The following is a 22,854-nucleotide window of genomic DNA, read 5'->3' on the forward strand; positions in this document are numbered from 1 at the left end:
GGCCACAGCGGGAGGGGAGGGCAGGAGAAGAGAGGGCTGGTGGGCAGTAAGGTGCCCACAGAGCTGGCACGTGGTGCGCCAGAGGGGGAGGGGAGCAACAGGAGACCGTTTCGCTTCATCTCATAAACTTCTGTCGTGCTTTTGGCCAGGGCAGGAGCCAGGCAGGAGCCAGCCATGCTGCAGTGCAGCTGTGCTCCCTGAGAGAGGAGCAGAGCAAAGCCTGTTGTCCGCAAATTCTTCCTTTTCCAGCCTTTGTGCTGAAATTCATACCATTAGATCAATGTTTTGAGCGAAGGCACTGTCTACTGAAGGCAAATGTTAAAAAAAGGGCTATCACTGGGACTTCTCTGGTGGCACAGTGGTTAAGAAGCCGCCTGCCAATGCAGGGGACGAGGGTTGGATCCTTAGTCTGGGAAGATCCCACACGTCGCAGGGCAACTTAGCGGAATAACTAAGCCCGTGCACCACAACTACTGAGCCTGCCCTCTAGAGCCCGCAAGCCACAACTACTGAGCCCATGCTCTGCAACTACTGAAGCCCACACGCCTAGAGCCCATGCTCTGCAACTACTGAAGCCCACATGCCTAGAGTCCATGCTCTGCAACAAGAGAAGCCACCGCACTGAGAAGCCCATGCACCGCAACCAAGAGTAGCCCCCACTCACAACTAGAGAAAAGCCCGCACACAACGAAGACCCAACACAGCCAAGAAATAAATAAATAAATACTTTTTAAAAAAGACTATCATTTATAATGAAAGAACATTATTAAATAGGACAGACATGTATAATTTCCCCTTAAAGAGAGAACAACAAGGTTAAGGTAAACTTTGACAGTTGTAGCCTGTGGAGTGTGGGGAAGAAAGCTGTGATTGTGCTTGTCTGGGGGCATGAGAGGGCCTCCAAAAGAGAGAAGAGGTGTTTCAGTTCAGCCTCACACACATGTTTGTGCATGCACGCGTGCACACACAGGCGCAGAAGCAACTGAAAATAGGTCCTTGGATGCTCAGAATAATTAACATAAATTCTAAGAAACCAAAGGCACTTTTGGTAATACATACTGTACGTGGTTTACTGACGTGCTCTGGCATGTGTTTCCCTGACTTTGAAGGGGTTGGGCAAAGGATCCCAATTCTATCAATTTATGACTCTCAAATATAGGGGAAAGGTCCACCACTTGACACCTGAAGTGACTTTTTTGAATACCACGTGGTAGCCTGTAAGTAACAGAAGCCACGGCACCATAGGAACTTTATAATACTTTACTAAAGTGAACTCCTTCACCAAAGTCGGGAGGCATGGAACTAGCGGTAAAGAGGAGGCACAGCCACCACATTCAGGGACTTTGATAATGAAATTAGTTCCTCCTCTTGCTTTTGGATTTTTCCACGTTTCCTATTTGTCATGAGCCAATCCCAGTAGAGCTTCTCCGAGCTCTGCTTCAGAACTGGCTGATAGAGGTCACTGGGTAAGGAAGCAGCCGTAGGTCCCGGTAGCCCAGTCTTGACAAGTTTTTTCTCCCACTCATCTCTGTGTCAGCTTTTTATTTCCTGTGTCTCTGAGAGATGAGAGGCTCACATCTCTGTTCCTTTCATTCAAAAAGTGAATAAATAGAATATATATAAAGAACTCTTACAATTCAATGATAAAAGAGAAGTAATCCAATTTAAAAATGGGCAACGGCTTTGAATAGATATTTCTCTAAAAAAAATATATAGCCAATAAACACATGGACAGATGTTCAACATCACTAGTCATTAGAGAACTGCAAATCAAAACCACAATGAGACACCCCGTCACATCAACTAGGATGGCTCTAGTTAAAAAGCCAGACAATAGCAAGTGTTGGTGAGCATATGGAGAAATTGGAACCCTCATCCGTTGCTGGTAGGAACGTAAGATGATGCAGCCTCTTTGGAAAATAAGAATCAAGGATATTCTCAATGCTGGAAGCATTACTTCTCTCTTGGGCTTGATGGTTTTTTTTAATTAATGTAAAATATGTGTTGATTTGCCAATACCGATATTTATTAATATGTTTTTTACCTACATAGCAGGATCTTGCTTTCAAGTCAAACTCTTCCACAAAATTTCTATATCCAGTGACTAGAGCAACCTTTCTTAGTTAAGGTGTAAAAGTGCCTTTTTTGAATGGTAAGGGAATGGTAGTTATACTCATACAAGTTCCTATATTCTGTATTTTTTGTTCCTCAAAGTAGAATGTAGAGAAAATTGTTATTAAATTCTGAGTATTTTAGTTCCATCATGGCAGATTTGCTTCCATGTTGGCAGAAGGTAGCCAGATAACACGAGCTGCATGTAAACATGGAGCTACTTCATACTGCGTTGACTGTGTGCTAAAAGCTGTTTATCATATTTCATTGCTGAGTCTTGGCCAGGTGACTGATGGTCAATAACCTCAATAACAACGGCTTGTTAAAAGCACCATGGAGTTATCTGTGCCATGTGAGATTTATTAGATTGGATGGCAGTCCAATTTTACATTTGGTTTTATGTGAGTCACGTAAAACATCTCACAGATGTGGGGTGGGGGAAATGGCAGGGCACAAGTGACACCATTGTATCACGTTCATGAATTAGTGTGTCGGCTGATGGCATACACATCACCAGCAGCGCCATGCAGTGGACACACATCTATAGAAAAATCAGCTGTTGATTATTTGCACGGATGAAAAGAAATTAAAGTACAGATGATCAAAAATGGTAGATTATGTTATAAAGTCATTTCCCTTTGGCTTTGGGTGAGTTACAATTACAACTGAATCTGTATATATTGGACCTTTGGAGCATTTGCTCCTTACAAAATCAAAAAGCCTGCTATGAAGACCTGCCTCAGGTAGAAACTGTTTAATCCCCCATATTCACATTTACTTCTCTCTGCAGCTGGCTTTGTTCAGAGACTAGATGATGCCTTAGACTGATGCACAGCACAGGTCAGAGCAGCATGGCCCTCTCGCAGGCTCCTCCCGGAGTGTGGCAGAGAGTGATAGGTGTTTGGTGTCAAACATTTGCGTCTTAACATGCAAGCTGCAAGGAAAGTAAAAGTAAAGAGAGGATGAAGAAAAATCTGAATAAAGCTGAATAGATGCTATCTGGCTGGAAAGTCAGCTTCGATGAATATAGCAGCAGTAGATGAGGATTAACTGTCTACGTGTACTGGCTAATGACAGAAGGCGGCTATTCCCACACCAAAGCACAGTATTCAGCACTCTATTTTCCAAGCTAATTTTTTAAGGAACAGTTTCTTCTCTGGTCAGAGCTATTAGTATAAAATGTGCAGTTCTGGTTCTCTGCAGGGCTTATGAAAAACCACTTTATTTGGCTGTGCTTTAATCCATCCTTAAACAACAGGCTTTACCAGGTCACATATTTCTTTTTATATTTATGGTAAAAGGAAGGTCAGGTGTTCCCCTGAACAGGAATACAAGTATTTTTTTTTTAACCATCTCGGCAACAGGTACAAGAAAAAACTGAAATTAAACATGGAGTTAATATCTGCTTACAGATTTGAATGCATTTTTATGTTTTCCAGGATAGACTTATGCTTTAGATTTATGGAAATAAAGATACTTAAAATGCCAAAACAACCACTTGTTCTTTTTTATCATTTCTGCCTATAAATCTTCAGATGATGTTTTTGTTAGACGAGGACAATGAATCCCTGGTTGAGCTGATAGAACCTTACTGCCAACCTGTCACTTGCCTGGTTGTGACGAGAAAGCAGAGGTACCCGGCACACTTCCGATGGTCTGGTCTATGGAACTCCCAACATACTTGTCTCTCCCTTCCCACCACCCTGGATTTTCCTCTTTAAATTTATTTTGTCACAAGGAAATTTAGGAGACAGATGACTTTTAATTTTTAAGTAATTTTCATACATGGGACCTAAAAGATCTCAGTTATTTGCTATGTCATTGAATGTATAAGACCATAAAACTGTGCTTTGCAGGTCACGTTTCCTGTGATTATCAGAAGGTAGGATGGACCAGCAGTTCGACCCGGGAGCTCTGGAGTCAGGCAGCCTGGGTTCAAACTTTGGCTCTGCCTCTTCCAACTGCTACGACTTCATAACCTTTTTGTGCCCCAGTTTTTCTGATAGGAAAATATGTGAATTCTGAAGATTAAATGAAAACTTGGCTGGAAAAGGCTTAGAACAGTACCTGGCATGTAGTAAGTGCTTGGTACATTTTTAACAAAAAGTGTGAAATACAGTTTTTCAAATTTCATTATTATTGTCAGGCTCATATGAGAAACTTAAAATACTGGGACATGTTGCTAATCATTAATCTTCATATGGATTCTTTTTTCTTTAAAGAAACCTTTTAAAAACATCTTCTGAGTGTGGAAATGGGGGAAACAGAGATACATAAGAAAAGTCTATGACTTTGAGTTATTAGGGTCCACTGGGAGATTCTAAAATATGCAATTATAATACAGTGGAGGATCTCTGTGTGAGCCATGGAGGGGGAGTGGCAGGGAGGCGCAGAGAAGCCAGAACCGAGTTTAGGACCACACTGAAAGGGAAGTGGATTGAAATGACCAGTTCTGTTTCAGACGTTTCAGACACTCAGGTACAAGTGGGAGTTGAAACCATGGGGTCAATGAGTCTCTAGAGACAGGTGTGTTGAGAACAGAAACGTCGGTGATGTTTCTTTATTCATGACTAGAAATTCAAGACAAATTTTCTTGCTCTTTCAGCTTAAAATGAATCACGCAAAATGAAGAAAACTTCTTTTGCAGTTAAGAAAAAAAAGCGTCTGTAATTAAACCCAGCTGGGGTGGGGGTGCTACTGGTGTAGGAGCAACTCTGCTGGAAGGCAGAGCAGCACACGTGTTCCCGGCTGGCGGGCGGGATGGTCTGGGGCCAGGCTGTGGAGGCTGGCTCCTGTGAGCTGGGCTGGGCAAGCCTAGGGGGGTGACTGAAGGTCCAGTCTAAGAAAATGGTGGAGGGAGGCCTGGTGGACAGGGAGAGGGCAGGTGGGGAAGCTGGGAGGCCACGAAGGTCAAGAAGGAAGAGGTAACTTAGGGAGGCGGAGGGGACTATAGCGGGATTTGCAATGTCAATCAGAAAAGTTAAAAAGATGGCAAAGCCAGGGCCAAACAGAAATGAAGTGAAATTGTGACAATTTCCCTGACGATGGTGTCAAGTGCACTCTGTGCATTCTGCTTGGGTTTTTCCGAGTGATCTTACTCTGGGATGGTTCTCAGTTTAAGACAGGGGCCCAGTCTCAGGTTAGGGGTAAAACTGCTGTGAGAACACCCCAGGACAGTGGCTTTCGGCTTCGAGATGTTATGGGGGATGAACTAGACATGCTGTTGACAACACCTAGATGGTCTCTGATAATCTAGATTCTCTGCTGGTGGCCATTTTATACTACCTCCTTTTCCAAGGTTAAAAACTGATCCTGAATGTCAATATGAAAATATTAGAAAGCCTGGGATGTAACAGGCAAAGTACTACTCAACTTTCACACACCGCTCTGCTCTGTTGTCACAAGAGCAGCATTAGTTTTGACCTTTTAACAGTTTTGTCCTTTTTTTTTTTTTTGCTTTATAAAAGAACTTTTAAAACAATCTATTTCTATCACAATTTAGTGAAAAACTCAATCAAGCCAGTCATTTGGCATCATGTATACAAAGTCTAAAAGTAGTCAGAAGTAGGTCAAAGCAGTTATTTTAAATTATATTACATTAGTATTACTGATGTCCAAAATCATTTTTCAGTTATTTATAATAGAAAAGCAATGTATATTAAACATAAGTACATACATACTACAAAACTTATATAATTGCTTTACCTCTTTGTCTGTGACTTTAACATTTAAGGAATAACATAAATTTAACTTTTAATACTTTAGATTTAACATAAGATTTAAGGATAGGCTAATTAGCGACATTTATCTGCAGGCTGGAGTCTTAGAGTAGTCTACCCTGCACACACAAGAAATTAAGAACACTGACTGCCTTACTGACTTGTTGGCTAATCATTGCCTAGAATGGTGTTTCCCAAACTTGTGTGGAAGCAAAAAGAGCTTCCACAACCTAAGTGTCCATCAACAGATGAATGAATAAAGAAAATATGGCATACACACACACACACACACACACAATGGAATACTATTCAGTCATAAAAAAGAAGGAAATTCTGCTATTTGGGGCAATATGGATGGACCTCGAAGGTATGCTAAGTAAAATAAGTCAGACAGAGAAAAGCAAATACCAGAAATTCTTACTTACACGTGGAATCCAAAAAAGCTGAACCCAAAGAAATAGAGAGAAGAATGGTGGTTGCCAGGGGCTGGGGGTGGGGTAGTGGTTGGGGGGAAGTGGAGAGATGTTGGTCAAATGGTACAAATTTCCAGCTATAGGATAAATAAGTTACAGAGATCTAACGCACAGCATGGTGACTATACTTCAAAATGCATTATGTATGTATATAATATATACTTGAAAGTTGTTAAGAGAATAAATCTTAAAACTCATCACTGTTAAAAAAGAAGGATAATTATGTGAGGGGATGGAGGTGTTTACTAATCTTACTGTGGCAATAATTTCACAGTATATACATGTATCAAACCATGTGGTACACCTTAACTTTACGTACACATCAGTAATGTTTCAATAAGGCTGAAAAAAAAGTGAAAAGAAGGAAACAAACAAAAAAAGCATTTCCAAAGTCAAATAAGCTTGGAAAATTCTAGGTTGAATCAAGCAGGTTTCTCTGCCTCAGGATCGATCGGTACGTTGATATGACAATGCAGAGTGTGGACCACCAAGAGCATGTTTAGAGTAGAGAGCCTCAAACTTATCTAATTATGGAAATTTCGTGGGAACACACTTAAAAAAATTCCAACCTAAAGAATGGGTCAAAACAACATGGGTGTCTGCAGAAGCTTCTTGCCTTTGAAAACGAACAAAGTTGATTATTGTCAGAAGTTTGATTTCAGAACCTCCCTGTCCAGCCTGTGGGTCTAAACCGTAACATCACCATATACGCCAAGTAATTTAGAATCAGTTAAAGAAAATTGCCTTAGGTTTCCTTGTAAGCAATCTCTCAATAAGAATAGAGGAAACCAGCCAAAAAGCTAGTTAAGGTTATGCAGCGGTAAACGAGTAGACAGTGTTAGATTAAATATCATATATAATTTCTGCTTCATTGAATTAAAACTGCTTTTTTTTTCTATTTATGGTATCAGAAGGCAACCTTCCAAGTATACTATTCTAGAGATAATACTTAGAATGAAAAAAATTAATATCTTCAGATACAATGTTTATATGTGTTAAATCTCAGTTGAAAGTGACAGAAAATCAATACAAACTAGCCCAAGAGAAAAAGGAAGGAAAGGTTTGCTGACTCACATACCTAGAAAGGCAGGAGGGGGTAGAAGGGGGTTATGTGAAGGGTTCCAAGGGCTCAAATAGTGTTCTCAGAAGTCTCTGTTTCTTACCTCTGTATCTCTGTGGATTGCCTTACTTTCTTCTACTAATGGAGGTGGAAGAGGAAGAGCCAGGGACACAGACACTTCTTGGCTTTTATTCTAGCTGCAACAAGCCCAGAAGAAAGCAAGGCTCTTCTGTCCCTGACTCAGTATCTATAAACCTCAGAACAGGACTCTGATTGGCTTGGCTTGTCACGTGCTCATCCTCTGAATGAATCACTTTGGCCAGAGGGACAGGGTGCCATGATTGGCCAGGCCCATGTCACATGCCCTCCCCCTCGGCCAGGTAAGGCAGCGCACTGGACTGGCAGCCCCGTTAGAACCGCGAGGACTGGGCAGAGGCAGCGATGCGGCGGTGAGGGCAAGCACTTAACCAAGTAAGAATACTGCTGTTATGAGACCAGAACATAAATGACACAAAACGCTAAACTCCACGGTTACTAGAAGCTCTTCTTCTAACAAACAGATGGAATTATTGAAATGAAACCAAATGGTTTCCCCCACTCCCAAGCCAATCGCACACTTTTAAAGAGGCACCCAAAGTTAGTGCAGAATCATGTTTTGGCACCTCCTGTCCTCCTTCCTCCATTCATACACAAGCCAAGCGAGGGACCGCTTTGCTCTGAGGTGGCCACATTTACCACGATATAGTACAGCCGTGGGAAGAACCACATAAACCGCTGGGTGGTGGAGCGTCACCGGGGAGAGGAAGCACGGAGCTACAGCTGCCGGTGTTCTCTACACTTTCTGTCCTCCTTTCCTTCATCTCAACTCTGTGGCTCCACTTTTGAAGCATCTCAAGAAATCAGTGCTATAGCTAAAATGCAGAGAATCCAGGGAGAGCAAAAGGGCTTTCTTCTGCACTCAGAATGGCTTCCTCTTAGACTGCAAGAGGCGCTGGTCAGTGCCTCGCTGCCTCCGCTATTCACAAAGGCATTCTGCCCTGGGCTTTCCTCCAGCCGAACAGTGAAACCAGGAGCTAGGTTTATATCAAGCGCTGTCCATTAGGGCCAGGACTAGGGTGAGGGGAGGGAGGCGCTCTCCTTGGGTGCAAAATTTAAAGGGGTACCAAAAACCGCAGTAGGCAACATAAATAATATTTTAATGCAATATTTTTAAAAATAAAAATGGATGCCAAAAAATCCACAGTGAACAAAAGAGCAAAATCTTAAAGATAGGCTCAATACTACTGATTTTTCCCTTTTGACTCAGGCTCCAATGTGGCGTAGCATGGCACTGCTGCTGATCAGCATTTAAAATGTTGATATTCAGCATGTCATGGATTTTTTTTGCATTCATCTTTGTATTTTGAGATATTGCTTTACAATATACTTTTTTATCGTGATTACTAAGTTCTTGATACTCCCTTATGTTTTTCACCCAAGGTGAGTGCCTTACTTGTCTCACCCAAGTCTTCTGCATCCACCTCACCAAAGGGGTGAGCTTACACCCTAGGCAATCATCAGTAAATCCCTGACTCAAGCTGAGCCAATCACATTCTTTCTCTAAACTTGAAAATGTGGCCGAAGAGACACAGAGACACTAGTTAGATGAGAGTGGACGCCTGAGCTGAAATGTCATGCTGCACTGGGGCTGGAGGAGTCATGTCGGGCCTTGTGCAGGCCAAGAAGGCCCATCCAGACAGAGACGCAGGATGAAAGAGTTAGGCACGTGCCAGATTGTATTATTTGTTCAAAATATTCTCTGCCCTCCTCTACAAGGCTCTTCTCTGGTGCCTTTCTCTGTTGGAAGAGTGAACTTCCTGCAGCACAGATGTCAGGCTTGACCACATGGTTTGTTTCAGCCAATGGAACGTAAGCAGAAGCGACATGCCATGTCTGAGTGGAAACTCTAAGTGCCATTGAGTGGTTCTGCTTTGCTCCTTTTCTCTTCCATAAGGTTGGCGTGTTCCAAACATGCTCTTTCAACCTAAGTTCAAGAATAAGGAGGGTGTGGAGAAGGGCCAGAACTGACTCTCAGTAGGTAATGGTGTAAGAAATTATACGGTGGTGCTGTAATTCACCAAGATTTGGAAATTGTTTGTTACTGCAGCATAACTTAGTCCAAGCTGACTGGTACACAGAAGTGAACTTAATCTCTAGCTTTCCAGTTCCAGTCTCCTTGTGAGCTGATTTTATTTCCCACGAACTCCTCTGAGATCCCCTAAGTGGGTTTCTGTTCCTTACCACCAACGAACTCTGATAAAACTGATAAAAATATTATTTAGAACTATTTTGTTCTTAAACATTTATCATATAATAGGTTCTAGCCTCCTCTGTGCCAAGGCGAAGTTACATGCATATACAAATGTTGAAACATGCTTAGGTGAGAGAAGTGCAATGTATTGTACCCATGGTCAGGATAATTTTTTGCCTATGTATTATTCTTATTACTCAATGACAGATGGCTGTGACCATTTTCTCTAACTTTATGAAAACTGTGATTTGATCTGAAATTCTAATCAATAGCACCTTTTCATGGTATATACAGGAAGAACAATTTCTGCTACTTCTAAGTGATAATGATATCTTCATCGGTGCATCTGAAAAAAAAAACCTGAGTCATATCAGTTATCATTTTAGTTTTATAACTGAAAAAACAAAATACCCTTGTTTTATATACAAATAAATCTTTGTGTAGTATTCTTGTTCCTTGGGCTTAACTCAACTACTGTCTCGAGACCCTTGAGGATATGGCTCACTCTTTTAGGCCACCTTTAAGCGTAGCCTTTGTACTGCACCCTGTGCTCTGTAAAGAGCAAGCAAAGTATCCCAAACTGGGGGATGAGATTTTTAAGCGGTAACTGTTCACTAGCGAGACAATAACTTCTGTTTTATGCACAACTTTCTATTTTGCCAAACTGAAATTAGTAAGTTATAAACATTTGAATTACTTTTTCAAAATACTTTCACAAATATAGTTTTAGCTCCTTTACATCCTGTGGGTAAGAAGAACAGGTTGGCTGCAGATGTGCTTAAAGTTAGCAGTGAGTAAGTGGCAGAATCAGGTCTGCAACCCAGAACCTCAGCTAGCTCTTTCTAGTTTTGCCTCAGCACAAAGAGGAGCAATTCATTTCTCTGAAATATTCTCCTTAGTAACTGTAAGAATGTTTACATGGCTCACAGTATGTTCTGATTATACTAGAAGTAAATCTTTAAAAATTTAAAAACATGAACATATGTTACCTGCTACATTTACTACAGGAGCATCTAGATTATATTGTATTAATATACATCTGCATATATATATCTAACTGAACACCACTTTAGTTACATTAAATAACACATTCACTACACAAATATTTGATGAGATGCCATCATACTACAAAGTGGGTATTTTTTCTAGAATGCTTTGAAGATGAAAGCACAATAACTGGTGCTTTATTTTAAAATGTTTAAATTGCAAATCTTTGTTTTAAAAAAAGAGGGTAAGAGAGAAATAACATTTGAGACAAGATTCAGAATGAACAGTCAGTGTTTAGGGTAGAAAGGAAAAGAAAATTCTTGCTCAACGGTATAAACACAAAGGAATGGTTACAAATATACTACTGATTCAGTGACTGATAAAATACACCAGGAATTCAAGGATAATGTTAGATTTAGAAACATGAATTGCCAAAATTACAAAGTAATAATAATGGTTCCAATTGCCTATATGAAAGTGTCTACAAAATCTTTTTTTGTGTGCGTAGCAATTCTTTATACCAACCTAAGTTCGATAAGGAATAGCTGATAATAAAAAGTGTTACCAGATATTTGTCCTATAAGGTCACTTCCTGCATTATTTTTCATGGATTTTGAGGGCCATCTATATCTGAAAAGTATTTTAATTTAGTCAACTGACAAGTAATAAATTTCAACGAGTTGTTTTTAAAACCACTGAAAAGATAAACTTCAGCCATTTTGTCTTGAATGTGTAAGGTGATGACTTCCTGAAGGGAACACTTACTCACAGGCTTTTCTTTATCACTGGAAATGACTAAATATTAATGAAAACTTTCAGGTCTAGTGATAACCTGTGTTGATAACTAACTACCCAACTTTGGGAGAACTACTTAGTGTAATTCTTTGCTTGCCTATGTTTTGAAGGACAGAAATTCTGGCCCATGAGCTGTTTGTGAGGATGGAAGATAAATGGACTATATGAGAAAACTGGATGTTAATATATTAACTACCTTATTAAGGAGATAAGGTGGGGGAATAACGTTCGTTGTTCAACTAACAGATGATAAGTGAATGCTAAAATCTGTCATCCTTCTGCCCTATATTTCTTGGCAGTTCAATAATCTTGATGTTGACTGAACAAAAACTATATTTACTACTTTGAAAAAATGTGCAAAAGATCAGAGGAGACATTGCCTTTTTAAAAAAACGGACCAATATTCCATTCCTAGCCTCCTTAGGTCATGTCTTAAGGGCTTTACATTACTCTTTTTTAGCAGACATCCAAATTTCAATGCTGTGTAGACACCAGTGTCTATTTACAATGTCAATTACTGATAAAACAAATGGTTTAACATTTCAAATCTACACGGGGCTTGATGGAGATTTAAAGGTTGCCTCTGGTCTTAAGGGATAAAGTATAGGTTCTTCTTCACAGAAAAATAATGCTGTGGTTTGACCATCCTAATTAGCATGTGCTCCAAGTTCTTTTTCCAGACAGGGTGATTAATTTCTTAGTTCCAAGGATAGTTTTGTAGGGCAATTTAACATAGGCTATAGTTATCAGTTAAGAGTGAAATCGTAATATGAAGAAAAATTGGCCATGAACTGAAGTTTTGAAAACTTTCAAAATTAAACATCATTTAAATAGTTTAAATTGACGTGTTTAAAAAATAATGGCATGTGCCTGGGGTGGGGGTGGGGGAGCTCAAATTTGTGCTGAATTAAGTCTGCATCAATACTAATACAATTTAATAGGCTATATGTGAGAACACAAATGACTGTAAACATGGATCACATTCAATTAATATTGAGTTGAGCTCCTTTACTGCTGAAAATGGTGTTTTATTTTTTCTTCTTTTAAATAAAATATCAATGTTTCCTCCCCTCCTCCCTAACCCCAGGGCCTCTCTCAAAGGCTAGCCTTTCTAGTCTCCAAGGAATGCCAGGAAACCCTGAGTGGGGCATAGTTAAGGCCTGAACACCATCTCTACTGCCCTGCCTCATCCTTGGGCTTGCAACTCAATGATGTGAAGAAAACCTCCCTACAATAGTCATGAACCCCTGCCTTGCCCTTTGCATCTCCAACTAGGTGGATTATTTAAAAAGTCAAAGTCACGTACATCTCCTCAAGAGTGGTTCTCTTCCTTCTAAGCAGTGTAGGCAATAACATTATAAAGATCTCTTTCCTCATGAAGTTTATTTACTGTGTGTGTGTGTGTGTATGTGTGTGTGTGTTGGGGGAGCAATAGATAAATAGAAAAGTAACATGATAACTAAAATATATAGCATGCCAGTTAATTACTACTGAGAAAAATAAAGCGGGGAGGTAAGTAAGGGGATCAGAAAGATCTCACTGCAAGGGTGGTACCTGAGTAGTGATCTCAAGGAGGCAAGAAAGTGAACTATTCAGATACAGGGTACTGGTCCCAGGCTGAAGGAACATCAAATGCAAAGGCCCTGGGGCTAGAAGGGGCCTGGCGGTGGTGGAGGAACAGCAAGAGGCACAGCGTGGCTGAAGCAGAGGGAATGGGAGGAAATGAGGTCGATGAGGCCAAACGGGAACAGGTCATGTAAGGTCCTGGTGGAGCATCCTAAGGACTGTCTAAGAAACGTGGGGACAATTGTTGGATTTTGAACAGAGGAGTGGCATGACCTAACAAGTTGTTAAAGGCCCTGTTCTTGAGGCTAGCTTTGGCGGAGGTGCCATCAAAAGAGATCAGAAAGATAAATCTGGTAACAGGTGTCTCCAAGTTTGCAAGACAACTACTGACAGAGGAAAAGGGTTGAACTCTGTGCAAATGAGTGTGCTGGTGGTAGATAGGAAGGGGTTTTCCTGGGAGACTGAGAGATGCACCTGCCTGGCTTTCAGCCCGCGTACATGCAGACACGTCCAGTCCAGCTACTCCAGCCCAGATCCCCTCCGCGAGGGTCAGGGCCGCAGCCTTCCGGCCGTGTTGCCATGGCAACTACAGGATTTCCCCCGCCCACTCTTGAGCGCAAAGCACCCGGACCGCATCCCTGCAGCGCCAACGCCGGGCCTGGGCCAGCGCCGGCTCACCAGCATTCAGCGGGCTGCGCGGCCCCCGCCCCCGCCGCCGCCGTGACTCCGGGCTCCCGCCCAGCCAGCGGCTCCAGCACCCCGCGGCCCGCGCCGCCCAACCGCCCCCGCCGCCTCGCGGGGCCCAGGGCCGGAGCCCCACGGCCGGCTCTGCCCCGGAGCGTCCCCGGCGGCCCCGGCGCGCAGCGCTTTCCCGCACGCGCGCAGCGGGGAGCGGGCGCCCTGCTTGCCCCGGAGGCCCCTCTGCGCGTCCCCGCCACGACTCTCCGCAGAGGCTCGACTCCCCCGTGCGCCGTGTGAGGTCCCCCCGCGCCTCCCGCAATGCACCAGGCGCGGGGAGCGGGTGTCGGCGGCACCGCATTGCGCCCCGGCTGGGACGCACGGTGCGCAAAAGGGGGATCGTCGGCTGCGAAGCCGCGCGATCGGAGGCGCGGGCAGTTAGGGGTGGGTTTCCTTAGCGCTCACCTTGTGCAGTTTCCACATGGCCCCCAGAGCCTTGACCTCGTGGCTGGAGTGCTTGCCCTCCTCCAGGCACTGGTAGCACACGGGCATCTTGCACTGCACGCAGTACATGCTGTGGTTCTCCAGCTCGTGGTCTGTGCAGGTGGACACCTTCCGCGGGCTCAGCCGCCGGCTCACCCGGCCCTGGGCCGGGGGCACCAGGCGGTGCTTGGCGAGGGGCCCCCGGGGCGGGTGGCAGCGCAGGCGGCACGGGTCACAGTAGAAGACGTCGCACTGTTCGCACATGACGGTGGCCTCCTTGGGCGCCTTCTCGCAGAGCTGGCACTTGAGGGCCGCCGCTTTGCTCTGCTGGTAGCGGTCGATGACCCCTTCCAGGACGCGGTTCTTGGGGAAGCCGCGCAGCCCCCGGTCGTCCAGGATGAGGCTGCGGTGGCACTGGGGGCAGGTGATACAGGAGTTGCGGGGCACCGAGGCCAAGGCCGGGGACAGGTGGGCGGCCGGCGGCGGCATGGCCGGGGGGAACACGCGGACGCCGTTGGGGGACTTCTGGCACGGGGTGGTGGGCGCGCTGGCGAAGCCCCCGTAGGAGCCGTAGCCGCTGTCCGCCTCGCTGTACAGGCTCATCTTGTCCAGGTCCAGGTAGTCGTAGTCGGAGACCCCGGAGCCCGAGGCGCGGCGGCTCTGCGGGGACTCCGACTCGGGGGTCTGCACCAGGATGTTCCGGGCGCACGCCTGGCAGATATTGTGCGAGCAGGGCAGGATGATGGGCTCCCGGTAGAAGGAGCCGCACACCGGGCATTTCAGCTCCTCTTCCATCTCTTCCATGGGGACCGCGCTGGGAGCGGCGCAGCGGCGGCTGCGGCGGGCGCCTGGGCTGACGAGGAGGCCGGCCGGCCTGTCTTGTCCAGCACCTCGGCGGCGGCGGCAGGGGCAGCAGGGGCGCCTTCCCGCGTTGCTCAGGCGCCGACTCCCCGCGAGGCGCTCGCGCTCTCTCTCCCTCTGAGCCGCCGAACCGCGGAGCCGCGCGCCGGCCCGGGCCCGCCCCCTCCTGCCCGCCTAGTCCCGCCCCGGCCCGTAAGCGGCGGCCTATTGGACGGCAGGCGAGCGAGCGGAGCGCTCATTGGCCACATGCCCCGCCCTTCTCCTCTCCCAGGCCACGGCGGGTTTGGGGAAGGAGGCTGGGGCGGCGGGGAGGCTTGGCTCCCGGCTGCCTGATGTCGGGAGGGGGCCGGCGTGCGGAGGCGAGGGAGCCGGGACGGAGGGATGAGGCGGGATGACTCATGCCCCGCCCCGCTTCCTTCCGACCCCCGGCTTCGTCGCCCGCGCGCGGGCGTGAGGAGCGCCTCCCCGCGGCGAGGGGGCGGGCGGGGGCGAGCGGCTGGCGCCCGTGGCCGGCGCCGCGTCGGGCGCGCAGCCGCGGTCCCCGGGCCGTCGTCCCCGCGCCGGCGCCTCACGCCTCGGGGTCCGCGCCGCGGCCGGGCCTGCCTCCCCTCAGGAGGCCGCGGAAGCCGGCCCCGCGCTCCCGCACCCGGGCGTCTGAGGGCGCCGGCCTGGCGCGCGCCTCCCCGCCGCTGCCGCCCCCGGGGCCCGGCGTCTGGCGGGGGTGGACGGCATCCGTCTGCGGGGCTGCTGGGAGGGTACGCGGGGCGCCTCACGCGAAGGCTCCGTGTGTGAGTTAGGGTGTGCGCCGCCTTCGCCTCCCGCCTCCCGCCTCCGCTCCGGGCCGGGCGCTGCGCACGCGCCCCTGCGGCCCCCGCCCCCCGGCTGCCCTCCCGGCTCGTGGGGCCCGGGCGCCGGCTGGGCTCTCCCCGCCGAGGCGCGGGGGGCTGGCCTGCTCTGAGCGCCCACGGCGCGGTGGACCGGCTCCGGGGGCGCACGGCCGCGGGGTGTGCCCGCAGACGGCGGCCTTCAGCGTCAGGGGGCCCGAGCATCTGCCGCGGCCGCCGAGGCCGGGCTCTTCCTGCCGCCTCTCGGGAGGCGCGCGAGGCCACGGCGCTGCCGGCGGCGAGGTCGGGTCAGCGCTCGCACGCGGGCACCCGCCTGCGCCCGGCCCCGCGCCACCGTTGATTGGAGGGTGGAGAACAGAACAATCCAGAAGAACACGGAAACCCAGAGGACAGAACCCCATCTTTAGGCTAAGGGACATGGTGGTGTTCTGGGGTAGTAGCTTATCTGAAGTGGCGCACGGCTGCCTTTTGCTGAATGATTCATGAAGTAAATGACAGAATTTCTTTCCAAGCTGTAATACATCTTCCAATGTTCCGTCTTCCAAAAAAGAGAGAACTGGATTATATGCAGCTCGTTGAAACCCTTCTGCTGCGCAGAAAAAAGAAAAAATAGGACTTTTTATAACCCTGCCCTTGGAGAAATAGTCCAATAAGCTAGGTTATCTTTCCAACACCTTCTTCAATTGCCGTAAAAACAGCATGGGATCCTTGTTTGGGGAAAAAAGTTCTCATTGTTATTTAAAGTTATGCTAACTACAAATGCTGTGTGATTTAAAAAAATTTTTGTTGGCGTATAGTTGATTTCTGTGTGATTCATTTTTAACCTAGCTTTTAACTAGTTGAGTCCAGAGCATCCAAAGGCACGTGTACTGTGTTCACAGACACTGAACTTCTTCATGTGTGTTTGGAACATTATCTTTTTGCAGGATACATCTAATTTACAGGTCGCCATGGAATTTGCTAATAACAAGTAGTTAATGATTCATACATTGTTAGGAGTGTCAGTAGCACTCATAATTTACACTCCTTTAAATGACTTTTATATGCATTTGGCCAACTGTAGGAGCCTTGGGCCAGTGCTTTGGACATTTCAAGGTGAGCAGCTGTTACTCTTTTTATGAGTTTGAACTTTGCTTATCACAGTATACCATCTGCTATGGATTGATTGTGTCTCCCCAAAATTCCTATCTTGAAATCCTAACTCCCAAGATGATGGGATCAGAAGGTGTGGCCCTTGGCAGAGCCTTCATGAACGGGATTAGTGCTCTTAAAAAAGTAGCCCAAGAAAGCTCCCTTGTCCCCTCCATCATATGAGGTTACCAAGAGAAGGCCACCATTGTGAGGAAGCAGATCTTCACCAGTTACCGAATTTGCTGACACCTTGATATTGTACTTCCCAGTCTCCAGACCTGTGAGAGAGATATATGAAATATGAACTATACTGAGATGATTTAATTGTTAGATCTATTTGATCAGAATTAGCTAAATCAAACCTAGGAGATTTAAATGACTGTCATTTGTTTAGTGTTCATGCTGTTCCAGGCAGTGGGTTAATTTATTTACATGCACTACCTAGTTCAATCTCTGTAATAACAAGAAGAGATGGGTATAATTATCCCATTTTAAAGATGAATAAACTGAGGATAAGCAAATACTGAAGGTTAAGTATTGGTAAGTCTGGGATTTTTTTCTTTCTTTGTTCATGCATTCATTCAACACATCCTGAGCTCTACTCTCTGTCAGGTTCTGTGTGTGATAAATACCCAAAATGATCTTTTTTAACTGGTATGCTTATTTTGCTTACCTTCCCAATAGTTTATCATTTTCTTGAATTTGTTTCTCTAAAATATTTAAAATTTCCCCCTCATGTTGCAGTATTTGGCCATAATGTACTTTACAGCCCTCCAATGAATTGTGCTTAAAGGAAATAACAATCTGAATGTAGCTGATACTATAGCAATACTGTAGGGAATATCTTTTCTCTTCCAGCTGGGTGATCAGCCCAAGCCCTGAAGCACGAGGATTGATAGCTCTGTAATTTCATCCTTCCTGGGGTGACTGCAGATGTTCTCATTTGTGTAAAGTGCCTCTGAAACTTACCATTTACCCAAATGATGTTCTTTAGCAATAAGCTGAGCAACTTTAAAATGTACTAACAGCTTCTCCACTTTTTTTAAAGACAGATGTTTTCCAATGAAAACTTTAGGTGCTTTCCTGTTACTTTTGACTACAATGCTTATTAACACAACAGTCTAAAGAATGAACACTCAGAGGAGAAAGAATTCTCTCTCTTCTCTCTTCTTCCCACATTCTCCCCTACAGCCACCAACCCTGAGTTACAGGGGGAAAACATTAACGAAAGGACCTGATTATAGGCTCTGGCACTTTAAGATTCTCTGACACATAGATAAAAATATTCTGTATTTACTTTGTGATTAAGTATATTGCTGGGACTTCCCTGGTGGCACAGTGGTTAAGAATCTGCCTGCCAAGGCAGGGGGCACAGGGTTCGATCCCTGGTTGGGGAAGATCCCACATGCCTCGGAGCAACTAGCCCAGCATCACAACTGCTCAGGTCTGCGCTCTAGAGCCTTTGAGCCACAGCTGCTGAGCCCGCACACCACAACTACTGAAGCCTGCGTACCCTAGAGCTGGCATGTCACAACTACTGAGCCCACACTCTGCAACTATGGAAGCCCAGGTGCCACAATTACTGAGCCCATGTACTACAACTACTAAAGCCCATATGCATAGAGCCTGTGCTCCACAGCAAGAGAAGCCACTGCACTGAGAAGCCCACGAACCACCATGAAGGGTGGACCATTATTTGAAAGTAATGGAGGTGATGTTCTATTTCAAAAGAAATTTCGAGGAAACTTTTTTTAATGGGGTAATTTAACCCATTAGTATTTAATTTTAAACTTGTAATGTTTGTGCCATCCTTTAATAATTAACTTCCATGTTTATTGTTGATATTTTGTCTTTTTTTTTTTTTTTGCCACACCACACAGCATGTGGGATCTTAGTTCCCTGACCAGAGATTGAACCCATGCCCCCTGCATTGGAAGTACGGAGTCTTAGCCACTGGACTGCCAGGGAAGTCTTTCTTTTGTCTTTTTAATTATGCAATAATTACAGTAAATTAAGTGTTTTGTCCATTTAGTACTATTGGATCATGACCTTATCCAAATTCTGTTTCTAACTACAAGTAATATAGGACTAACACTTTGGAAAGGGCAGACAAGAGAATCTGGGAAGATGGAAGTTTAATGAATCTGAAGGTAACACAGCTGGAGGATAAATCCAGGAGACCCAATTTGTGAATAATAGGAATCCCAGAAAGAGAAAAGGCACAGAAGGAGGAAAAATCACAACTGAAAAAGTAATTTTCCTGAATCAAATAAAGATATGAGATTACAGATTGAAAGGATTTTAGAATTATATATGACACTGATTTTTAAAAAAAGACCCAAGCACATACAGATACAATTCTTTAACTCCAAGGAAAAAAAGAACAACTACAAGCTCTCAGAAACAACTTATTATAAAAAGAACAGAATCAGATTGGCATCGGACTTCTTTTTGCAGCCCTGAAGGCATGAAGAATGTGAACTAAAATTTACAGCCTACTAGAAGTAAAAGAAGGCATCTAAGTATTTTCTAGCCAGACAAGAGATCATTTGATTGTTAAAGAAAGATTTTGCAAGAATTTAGAGAATATGGCACTGACATATTCCATCTAAGCAAAAATACTTGAGAAGGATTTTAAACTAAATAACAAATGAATTTCAGTGTCCTCAAAATGGGTAAGGAGCTGATGGGAAAGTAAAAGTATTCTGAGGACCTGATATTATTGGGGAGAGAGAAAAAATGTAAAAGAAAAGGTGAGAAATAGAGTATTTTTGTTGGAGTGATGACTTATTCTTTTTCACATCAGAGTAAATACATATATGCATTATGAGGCCTGGGAAAGGAAATACAACAATGTAATGGAAAGTACAACAGAACTCACAGTTAAACACGGGGTAAATACTACGTGAAACTCGATGATAACAAATTTCAAAACCTAAAGAAATGGGTATTTTCCTGGCAAAATATATATTAACTGAATTAATCCTTCAAAGTAGAAAGCTTGAATAAACCAACCTCCATAAAAAAGATTTGAAAGGTTATTTTTATTTTAATTAATTAATTAATTAATTAATTTATTGCTGTGTTGGGTCTTCGTTGCTGCACACAGGCTTTGTGTAGTTGTGGCGAGCGGGGGTGGGGTAGGGGGCTACTCTTTGTTGTGGTGTGCAGGCTCCTCATTGCTGTGGCTTCTCTTCTTGTGGACCGTGGGCTCTAGGCATGTGGGCTTCAGTAGTTGCAGCGCACCAGCTCACAGTTGTGGCTCACAGGCTCTAAAGCCCAGGCTCAATAGTTGTGGCTCACGGGCTTAGTTGCTTCGCAGATCGAACCTGTGTCCCCTGCATTGGCAGGCGGATTCTTAACCACTGTGCCACCTAGGAATTCCCTGAAAGGTTATTTTTGATTTATCATTAAAAAGGATAGGATGGTGTACAGATGAGCTGTAGCTGACTTTTTAAGAATGAGTAGTTTTAATGTTATTGAAATAACCTAAATTAAATAAAAATAGTGTTCCCTAGTCCACTTTATAAAGCCATCATAACTTAAATAACACAATATATCAATGATAATATAGTAAACAGAGAATGCAACAAATAAAAAACTGTAGACCTAAACAACCTAAGTAATAGATGTAAAGATGCTAAGTAGGATATTAGCAAACAGATTTCAACATTGTAGCAAAAGATTAATAAACTATTACCAAGTAGGATTTCTTCAGGAATCTTAGTATGGTTGAGTGTCAGGTACACTATCGACACAAATTATTACATGAAAAAGTAAAGGGGCAAAACTCCCTCTTTTGGCCATATGGGAATGGTCCTCCTTCCATAAATGCCTAAAAAGCAGGATCAACTGCAGGGATCAACTATTGTCAGGCACTAGATAACAGACAGTGTAGGGTTATAATTCCTGAGACACGGCAGACAGAGAGGTGAGTCCTGCCTTCAACCAGGCTTTCTACCGGATGCTAACTTCCGGACTGTGATACAAGGAGGAGGAATCCAAACACAGCCCACCAACCTCCCTGAGCTGAGGAGACAGATTTGATTTTGGGAAGGTGAAGGAAGCTAGAATTTGGCGAGAGGAGAGAGCTAGACAGAGAGTTTCAAGGAAACTGCATGGGAATTTGCTTGGCTGTTTGAACACAATGTGTGTGTGTATAGGGTGAATCTCCACCAGGATGGGCAATGACAGCTTCTGAGGGGGGTTTCCCTGGTGGCGCAGTGGTTAAGAGTCCGCCTGCCAATGCAGAGGTCACGGGTTTGATCGCAGCTCCAGGAAGATCCCACGTGCTGCGGAGCAACGAAGCCCGTGTGCCAAAAAAAAAAAACAACTAAGAAAAGAGAAATGATTGGAGTTGTAATATAAACAATTCTCCGAGCACACGTAGAACTAGGAATCATTCGTATTCTCGTCAGCCAGAATGAAGAGAACGCATTGAACATACAAAAATCAATTGTATCCCTACATCAGCAATGCACAATTAGCAATTGTATCAAAACTGTATTTATAACAGCATCAAAAACCATGAGTTTGAAATAACAAAATATGTATAAGATCTATACTCTGACACAGAACATTCCAGAGAGAAATTAAAAGCAACTTTAATAAGTGGTGAGCTATGCCATGTTCATCGGTTGGTAGACTCGATATTGTTTAGATGGCAATTTCCCACAAATTGATCTATAGATTCAATGCAATTCCAATGAAAATTTTCAGAAGGCTTTTTTTGAGTGTAAAAAATTAAGCTGATTCTAAAATCTACTTGAAGATGCAAAGAAGCTAGAAGAGCCAAAAGTGTTTTGAAAAAGATCCAACTTGAAAGATTTATGCTAACTGATTTTAAGACTTACTATAAAACTGCAGTTGTTGTGTTAGTGGCTTAAGGATAGAAATATATAGCAATGAAACAGAATAGAATTTAGAAATAGACTCGTATCTATAGTCAATTAACTGTAAATAAAGATTCTAAGCAAGCTGTGTGGAAACATCTATTAAAGTTAAAAACAAACATCAATAAAGTTAAAAAGTTCAAAAAGCAAAGAGAGATGTTGGCTTAGTCTTTATACACTTTGTTCTAGGTTATTTCACTTTTTATAACAAACATGTGTTATAAATGTGTTATAATTTGAAAAATATCTAATAAATAATTCGTGGAAGAATTTTGAAGTAATTTCTGAAGGAGCGTGAGCACTTTTACTTGGAATTCCCTTTCTCCTACCTAGTCTTCATTGTTATATGCCAGAATGAAAAATCATCTCCTATGTTTCTGATCTTAAATTTTAGAATCCTACTTTACATATGCTGTTACAGTATTAATCTGACTTTATATCACTTACTCTATCCTAACAGGAAATCAGAGCTACTTTCTCCTTAAGCTTCCCAATACAGTTCCAGTGTCATTGCTCCTTATAATGTTCTCTGGAGATGTCTTCCTGGTGAATTTCTCTACTTTCTACAAGTTTTCAAATATTTTTCCCCTGCCTTTAAGAAGCAGATAGTTTGCTAGAAAACTTAACTCGTCAGCAGAATTCTTTTTCTGTAAGTGTTCAGTAAACATTGTCCTAAGCTCTTCTCTGTTTAAGTCTCAAAGTCAGAAGCCTTTCACAATTTCTTTTAAATTTAGCTGTTACCGCTTTTGGTAATACTGGAAGACCAATATAGGAGAATATAGGATATAGGGATACAGGAATTCTTCTCTTAGGATTCTGAATTTGGGAAACTGAAGGACTGAGTATGTTAATTGGAGGTGCTACACAGAGAGGTCATGAAGCATACTAGAGGCCACATTAGCCAACACGGTTATACGGAAGCTAAAGTTTCAAGGAACATGCCTGGCGTGGCAGCTGTCACC

At 44.1% G+C, this 22,854-nt stretch overlaps 1 protein-coding gene across 5 annotated transcripts in view; it reads right to left on the bottom strand.

The window, feature by feature from the left end:
* The window catches only part of TRIM9 (tripartite motif containing 9), a 95,420-nt gene extending 80,193 nt beyond the window's left edge, over positions 1-15,227 (bottom strand). For 4 of the 5 annotated variants that reach the window (XM_057725029.1, XM_057725028.1, XM_057725026.1 and 1 more), the window contains exon 1: positions 14,146-15,113. In XM_057725029.1, the coding sequence (XP_057581012.1) occupies positions 14,146-14,967 (822 nt within the window). In that variant the 5' untranslated portion in view covers positions 14,968-15,113. Of the gene's footprint in view, positions 1-14,145 lie in introns of all 5 variants that reach the window. The other variant, XM_057725030.1, reaches the window with a different exon arrangement.
* Positions 15,228-22,854: the final 7,627 nt, after the last annotated feature.

The sequence above is a fragment of the Hippopotamus amphibius genome, chromosome 2, assembly GCF_030028045.1.
Source record: "Hippopotamus amphibius kiboko isolate mHipAmp2 chromosome 2, mHipAmp2.hap2, whole genome shotgun sequence".
NCBI classification, from domain to species: domain Eukaryota; kingdom Metazoa; phylum Chordata; class Mammalia; order Artiodactyla; family Hippopotamidae; genus Hippopotamus; species Hippopotamus amphibius.